Source organism: Labeo rohita, chromosome 16 (assembly GCF_022985175.1).
Source record: "Labeo rohita strain BAU-BD-2019 chromosome 16, IGBB_LRoh.1.0, whole genome shotgun sequence".
Taxonomy (NCBI): domain Eukaryota; kingdom Metazoa; phylum Chordata; class Actinopteri; order Cypriniformes; family Cyprinidae; genus Labeo; species Labeo rohita.
The window spans coordinates 23,646,603-23,655,254 of NC_066884.1; the positions used below are offsets into that span (position 1 = coordinate 23,646,603).

General features: G+C 37.4%; 1 protein-coding gene across 2 annotated transcripts; it reads right to left on the bottom strand.

Annotated features, from left to right (window-relative positions):
* Positions 1 to 224: 224 nt before the first annotated feature.
* On the bottom strand, positions 225 to 8,628 carry LOC127178899 (B-cell lymphoma 6 protein homolog). Of its 2 annotated transcripts, XM_051132074.1 has the most exons (3): positions 8,583 to 8,622; positions 5,222 to 5,276; positions 225 to 5,059 (listed from the first exon to the last, which is right to left on the bottom strand). In XM_051132074.1, exons 2-3 carry the CDS (start codon positions 5,223 to 5,225, stop codon positions 2,409 to 2,411), a joined length of 2,655 nt encoding a protein of 884 aa, XP_050988031.1. In that variant the 5' UTR covers positions 5,226 to 5,276; positions 8,583 to 8,622; the 3' UTR covers positions 225 to 2,408. The 2 variants fall into 2 exon arrangements, 1 of the variants encoding a protein (XP_050988031.1); XR_007829453.1 differs by lacking the exons at positions 225 to 5,059; positions 5,222 to 5,276 and adding an exon at positions 5,460 to 8,304 and having other exon boundaries at positions 8,583 to 8,628.
* Between the last annotated feature and the right edge of the window lie 24 nt (positions 8,629 to 8,652).

The window sequence follows — 8,652 nt, forward strand, 5'->3', positions numbered from 1 at the left end:
TATCTAGGTTGTTACTTAGTACAAAACATTTCAAGTTGACTAAATTATTAATTATTTTAGTTGACTGAACTTAAAATTTTAAGGCAGCAGGGTAACAAATTATTTTAAGCTGACTCAACAAATTGTGTTCTTGTATTTTTTACAGTGTACACTCTTTATAATAGTATTTATGTAAAGAAAATAAAATGAAAAACGGAAAAAAAAATTAAAAAAGATAGCTGGCGTCGAAGCATTTGAATTTGATTCATTTTATTCAAAATCCTGTGACACAGGTTACAGAAATTAGGCTGTTTAAATATCTGCAGTCTTGTTTTTAAATTGTGTATTAAATATATAAGTGTTCTGTGACATAACACGCCATTTCAAATATATACATTTCCACCATAAATAAATAGTTCTCATTGGTGCAAGATTGTTTTTAGTTAGTTAAAACACACTCTGAGCATTCATCATTAAACTGTAAGAAGGAACCAAATATTTTTAAAACGTGGTAAATCTACTGTGAAATGAGCTTAATAAATACACTAAACCAATCTGTGTATGAATGAAGTAATAAGTAAACAACTGTGCAAACCAAATTTAGTGATATCGTTCAGCAGCTGGACACACTCCCACCGCATGCAGAATATGTGCTGCCGTGAGCCTAAAGCAAAGTTAATTATGCGTGAGAACCACTGGAAAACAGAAGGGCTTGACAAGCTTTAATTAGTGTGTGCAAATATTCAGATTCTTAATCAAATCTGAAATTTAACCAACAGAACTTTAGATTAGCCCAAGGTGTCCGGTCCGTGCATGATGTTTGCTTATTTACATGACAAATTACATAAACAGAATTAATCAGCAGGGTCTAAACCTTTAAACCTTTTTTCAAGCAAGGATTTTTTTCAAGCTGCATAAGTTATCAAAAGGAGAACTGGAACATTCAAACCTTGAAATGTTAGCTCATCAAGATTCATTTGAATTGTGCAAGAGCACCAAACAATGTATCGCTGTACCTATGACAGTGAAAACTTATTTTAAATAATTCATTTATATCACAAAGTACATATGCGCAAATTAACTTGAATTTCTAATTCAGACTTTCTGTAATGATTTGTAACAGCTCTGACAAGCGATCAAGAGAAGTAAAACCTTCTTTGAATGATCAAATGAAATAGGACCTTGAAGAAGGCAAAAGGTTTATAAACCAAATAGATCAAGTTCAATATTAAGAAAAAGAACAAAGTAGAGTGTTCAAAAAATAAGGTGACTATACTACTCCCTTTTGTAAAAAAAAAAAAAAATAGCCAAGAGGGAGGAACCAAAATGAACACAGAGCAAGATGTTCTGTGATGCATAATATCTCAAAATGTTCTGAAATATGAAAGCTGAGTCATGAGAAGCCCCGATGCAGTTGGGTTTTTTTCTGCATTTTGGATGGAATCTGGAGAGTTCTACAAAGCAGATGGATACAATGTGTTTACTTCTAAACTCTATAATCAGGTGATGAAGAATGTCAATAAAAACATCAGAAAACAAAGGTGTAAAAGATAACAATGAATATGCCAGGTCAGGAGATTTGTACAATGCAAGTTTGAAAGAGTTTAAAGAGGACACAACTCTATACTGCCCTCTGCAGGTCAGGTGGAGTATCACAAAGAAAGGAGTGGAAGATGTGTAGAACTGTGGTTTTCAACTCCAGTCCTCGAGGGCCACTGCTCTGCACATATTGTATGTTTCTGAATCTGACACACTCAGTTCATGGATCTTTCTCCTAATGAGGTGATGATCTGAATCAGGTGCGTTAAATGAAGGAGACATACAAAATGTGCAGAGCAGTGGGCCCCGAGGACTGGAGTTGAGAACCACTGGTGTAGAACTTTGAGAATGATGTATGTTTCAATTCTGTGGCAGCAAAATTTGTGTGGGCCCAGTCATTAGTAGGCCTAGAATTATAGAGATATACTGATGCACAAATCTAGGTCATTCCTTGACTTCAAGAGATCATAACAGAAAATTATAAATAACAACAATGGGCCTCTTAGTCTTTTACAGTAACTACATCACACCCTTGAGGAAAGATGCTGTATGCAAAAACTGAAATGAGAACAATAAATAACTAGCAAATAAGGGCAATTCAAAAACTTTTAAGGTGAAGATTTTAAACAAATGTATTTCATCAAGAGGTCTAACTCAATACCTGTAGCTTATTAGAATGAATCTGAAGCGAATATTGCCGGGTTCAGTCATCACCAGTAAAGGTCTCGAGAGTTAATGGAATGAAATATAGACAATATAATATCAAAATAGTGAGAAGGAATTATATCAATACAAAATAAATTAAATTAAATGTATTTACAGCTTTGCTTAGCTTCTTAAAACTTAAAAAAAAAAGAAAGAAAATCTATTCGTTCATGACCTCACACAGTTCATTCTCCCCCTGTGTCACTGTCAGACTCCATTTCAGGAATTGTTGAACTGTACCACTCCGCATTCTCTTCTGACTCTCCTTGTATACTGGCAAGGGAAATCCCTCCACTTTCTGGCTTTGCCTTCATGTCCATCGCCTCCAGCTGCTGGCCTTGGTGCTTGCGCTTCGTGTGACGTCGCAGTGTATTGCGCTCTGCGAAGCGCATGTGACAGATTAAGCACTGAAAGGGTTTCTCACCGGTGTGTACTCTCTGGTGCCTCATTAGTTCGCCTGATTCACGGAAACGCCTTGGGCAAAGCTGGCACACAAAGTTTCTCTGACCTGTATGGATGTGTTTGTGTCGCTCAAGATGGCTTGATCTTTTAAACGCCTTGCCACAGAGGTGACATACGTGGGGTTTGCTTTGGGAGTGCGTGATGGAATGGCGTTCAAGGTCCGAAAGATAATAGAAGACCCGTGGACAATACTGACAGTAAAGAATGCGTCGAGGACCTAATGCTTGGTTCTTTGGGTCATTGATTGAAATTCCGGGTGATACGGGACGATTGGGTGAGGTGGAGGAAGTGGTATCCAATGAGTCTATTTGGTCTACCGAGGTAGACTCAGTCTCACCATCACAGTTTACCTCCGTCTCGTTATTTTTACTTTCACAGACTGTGGCAGAGGAATCCGGCTTGGTGGCTTCAGAACACGATGAAGGAGTAGTGACCAAATGTGTCTCAGGCTGGTTTTCTTGTTTCTTCTCCACAGACACAGCCAATCTGAGAAGGGCCTCCCGAAAGGAAGTGGGCACCATTGTGTCGGAATAGGCATCAGTGCTGAATTGCTTGGTTGGACTTGTAGAGGTCACTGTGGAAGTGCTAGAGGAAGCAGTTGATGAGGTAGGGCTAGCAGGAAGATTAGAAGGGTTATTCAGTCCTGAGATGTCTGTGGCTGTGGCAGAGGAAACCGTGCTGAGGCTGAGAAGTGACGGACGTGAACTTAATGTAGATCCCAAATCAAGTGGACAAGTAGCTAAGGGTAGTGCAACAGTGGAAGAGGAGGAAATTTGAGATAACTGCCCAGGCGAGGACGAACTCTGAGTTGAGGACACCTGAGGAGATGACAAAACTAGGAACATGGGGGAGGACTGAGTTGTGTTCTGACTAAGAGGAACCGGTAAGGAAAGGGTAATTAGCCCTGGGTTAGCTTTAGAGGCTGGTGAGGAAAGAGACTGAAGCTGAGATGGAGGAAGAAGAAGAATGGGAGTGTTTGACCCTGTAGTATTCGCCACAATCTGAATGGGAACTGATGCCAAGTCAGACATGGCAGGTATGATGGAGGGTTTAGCAGGAGCTTCAGAACCACATAAAGATTTTGGCTCCACATTTGGGGCAACTTGTGAGGTGTCCACTGAGGCATGACCGATAGACATATTTGGACACAGTGAATTAGGTAGTCCGGACTCTGCAACATCCTGTACTTCTGCAACGGAAGAGGGCTTATCTTCAGCTTGCCTTGGGCTTAGAGCTGTTTCTTCAGAGAGCTCCTCATCAATTTGTGGGACTTTCTGTCCATCTGCGGTGAGTGTGTAAGGAATGCCCTGGTCATCTATAAGTAGTGTATCCATCGGATCTGGGGTCGTAACGTCGGGGTACGATGCAGTTGGCATAGCTTCAGGTGAAGAGGAGGACAGATGTCCATCCCAATGCTGTGGCAGATATGTATGAGCATCGCTTACTGATGGAATCCAGCAAATTTCATTATCATCCTCCTGCTCCACTTCATCATGTTGAGGCTCATCCTCAATTTCATCAACTTCCATATGAAGTGATCCTTCATATTCAGGGTCTACAACCCATTCACACTTCCTCTCTGTATTTCTGTCTTTCTTTTTTGGTAGGCTTAAATCTAATACCATGTCTTCTTCATATTGTCCCAAAGAACTTGTCACTGCCATGTTCCTTCCGACATCAAATCTCTCCTCTCTTAAGTTACATAAAATGTTTGTTTTATAATCTTCAAAATAGTCTTTACTGCATTCTACTCTTTCTTTGTTTGCATTTACGTCCATCTCAAGTTTACTCCCTCTTGCATGAGCCACATCAGCAACCAGTGTTTTATTCTCAACACACAACTCCTTACTAGTGTGATTGCTTCCACTAGGTGATGGTAGTTTGTCATTATGGAAACCTTCATTTAAAATAGATTGTCGCTGAACCTTAATCTCTAGTAAATCATTGGTTGAGATGTTAGCAATGTTTGTAGCTTTGGTTGTTACCTCACAAGCATCTGTTCTAGCATTATCAGACTCCATCTTGGGTATCAGCTGCATGTTTGTTGGTAGACTCCTTGTGTTCTCATCAAAAGTGACTAATTTATATTCCACAGTCTGGCTTTCATGAAGATTCATCTGGTCTGAGTCTGATTCATTTTTTGGTGAGTTCTGCTTGCTGTAATCCTTAATAACTTCTTGTGGTGGAACCAGAAATGCATCTGGGGTCATTTTGTCCTTAGATTCAGGCTTCAATGAGAGTCCCTCATCTGATAACTCATCCTCTTGACCCACAGACATTTGGCAATCTTTGGTGGCAGTAAGATCCGTCCACTTAATATGTGGAATGGTCTCACCTATCCTGTCCAATGTTTGTTGTTTGCGCATAGCAACTTCTGTACATTCAGCAGTAGAGAAGAAATCATGGAGTAAGTCAGTTCATTATAACCTGAGAGAATATTGACATATTGCCTGACAGTGCCACACAATCTTGCATAATCCACGTAATGGCACCTTTGCCCATTGCTTTCCCATCTGATGTAATTGCTGATTTTTACCCATGTCTCTGCTGCTGCCATCAGTCAGGACCTTCTACTCATCTAAGGCATCAATCTAAAACAAACAAACAAAAAAACATAAGACAAAGGCAAGATTATACATTCTGAAATGGAAATAATAGAACTCTAGTTATAAAGACAAATCTCAAATTATCTGTTGTTTAAACTAACCTTTAGAAAACATTACTGCTGTAAAAATGTACAAATTAACTGCAGCTTTTAGTAATATTCACCTTTTTGAAGTTATAGTCACTTTGTTTACTCTCAATAAATTATTGCAAATTTTACAAATAATATAAATATACACCGCCCTCCAAAAGTTTGGAAACAGCCCTGGCAAAGTGTGGTTTTGGACGATATCAGCATAAATCCTTATCATTTTTTGGTGCAAATACATTAAAGTAACTTGACATTATCATTGAAGGCCAGCAATAATAATTTTCATGTTGATTACATAATAATGGCAATACATACATGTCAAAGTCAGACATGCCCCTTTGCCATCTTTATAAAAGATTTTTGGGTCAGCACACCTTAATAGCTTCAACAACTGATTGCCAATTAAGTTTAGAATGATTTACAATGATTTTAGGCCCAGATTATGCAGAGCTGTAATAGCTGCTAATGGTGGATATTTTGATGACTCGAAAATGCAAGTTTTTTCTATGTATAAACAGTTTAATAATAAAATATGTTTTCATAGTTTGTGTTGTCCCTTATCAGTGCAACATTATCACAAATTAAAAAGGATTCATGCCAATATTGTCTAAATCCCCACTTTTCTAGGGCGTTCACAAACTTTTGGAGGGCAGTGTATGTAATGTTTATTCAGTATTAATATTGCCACATTTTTTTTAAGTTGTATTGTTATAGGCAAGTATTTACATATAAAAAGACAGTACAGTACATAAAACAAAATCGGAGGAAGTTTTGATTTGGCTTGGAAAACAAAATTGTATTCAAAAAGTACGGTTTCTGAACAGGGGTTTGTTTACAAGCATTTATGAAGTACTTATATTCATAAGCATAATAAACAGTCATAACAGATATTGCAGTTAAATAAAACTGAGTGCCTTGATTAAAAAAAAAATTATATTTCATCCAGGGATCAGCACTAATAATAACAGTAATGAAAAAAATAATAAACCCATCTGCATCTTTGTTAGCAACATAATTAAACTGCAGGTTATTTTCATTTAATATTGATGCTTACTAAAAACACAAATTCAATAGAAGGACCTGATGACATCCATGAGCAACTCCTCACTGAAAAAACAAGAACACAACCTTTTTGATCACATATTATTTTAAAGGCCTTTAAATGTTTTTCTATTACCAGCATACAAACTTTCAGAAGCATTATAATATAACACATTAAAATTCTTGATACACTATTGGCCATAGAGAATTTAACGATTACTTATTAATACAGTACATTACTTTATCAGGCTCATACTGTCATTATCAACTTTTTGTAGATGTGTTGTTATGGTCCGATAGGTCAACAAAACTACTCTTAATATATATATTTGAAACCTTAGAACACACTTAAGACTCAGAGGAAATTGGTAGATACTGTTGGCGAGTCATGTTTAAGCAGTTGTTTTCATTTGTATCAGAAAGTGTAACCTCTATCCAACTTATTCCTGAGGGTTTGGGGAGCTTCCAATTCAAAAAGACTAAAACGAATCATTTCAAAACATAAGGTAGCCCTACAAATTACTGTATTTTACAAATAAATCTGTTTGACTGAATAAGCTGTTAATTTTCCTTCATGTTTTATTTTTTAGACATGAGAATAACGTAACGCTTTGTATTTTAACGTGAATATGTTAAAACAAGTTAAAACAAGAAAATCTATGGCAAGAGCTCTTTTAAGTCACCGCATTATTTTCCTTTTTCCCTTTGCATTTCAAAATAGTATAAAAATGGACAATATTCTTCTGATTTATTTTATAACATATCCCATTAATAATTCCCTGGAATGCACAACAAATCTCTCGTTTTTCCCCTCAAATCTTTTCCACCGGTAAATACAATGTATTACATGTCAAAATGATGAAAATCACTTTAAAATAGTATCATGCAATGCTTAAATTAATGAACCCTTTTGATAAGGCAATGTTACTAAATAATACAGATATATATTACTAATCATTGCTATGGGAAAAATTGCACATTTGGGATTAACCAATTCATAATCTGTTAAAAGTACCTTTTTTATCCTTTTACACTTTGAAATTTGTTATTTATTAGTAGTATTATAGCGTTCATAGAGCGAGCCATTCACTGATTGTTTACAGCCTAACAGAAGTTACACCCATAACTCATACAAAGCGTCATGGGCTGTAGGAATACGGTGGATATTTTAACTAAAATTAAAACAGCATTCTAAAATTTACAATAAAACGTTTACAATAAATCAAAACAATAAAGCATTTTTATATTTTATTACGTCATACATTTTAATAAAATGTATATTTAAATCAACCGGTACTTAAAAAAAAAAAAAAATACCACAATGTGATTGCAAAGATTAGATTTTGTTGCATAAACACCATCTGTGTTTAGAAGTTGAGAAGTTAACAACAGACCAATTCTTTGGAAACAAAAAGCTTGATAGGACGCCAACACAAATCAATAGTTAATCACGGTACTGAGGAAGATTTTTAAATTCTGAACAATCATTTTAACACAATTGGGTGTCTGTGGAATATTTGCTAAAGTACACAAATGCCATGCAGTTTGTAGTAATACAACGCAATGAGGTTGAACGGCGTGCTGTCATGGTAGCAGGTCCACTCCTCCTTCCCGTGGTTTTCATCACAAATTAACTGTCAACGCGCATGGCTCAAGGTTTGACACCAATGCCTTTGTCCGTACACTCAGCCATGCAGCACTGTGGGAGAGTTAGAGATCAACACAGGGACATTCGACGCCATTACGCGCCGGAGGTCCGTTTAAAGGAGGAAAATATAAAACCAAACATCGCGTTTGATGTCTGTGGGGTCCAGACAGCGAGTCGAACCCGTGCCATTACATGACCAAAAGTATCTGTCTGAAGGATACTCTCTCCCCATAACCTGTGTAGTACAAATAGACTTGAATTATCCACATATTTTGGTCAAAACACTGACTGCGCTCGAACCTGCGACCAGCCATTTTATGCGTACCGAGGGTTCGAGCCGGTGACAGCGCTCAGACACACTGCTGCCTTGGAAACCCTATTTCAAACTTTCTAAGACAACCAACGCTCCTTAACTGCTACTCACAAGAACGCACATTTCTTCCCAAAAGCTTACAACCATTCACATACATTTCTTCTTTATAACTGAAATATTGAATATGAAACTGTTCTCACCCCACGAGTCAGCTCGCACAGGCACTGACTGGCCCGACCCTGAGATACTTCCGGAAGACCAAATATGAAT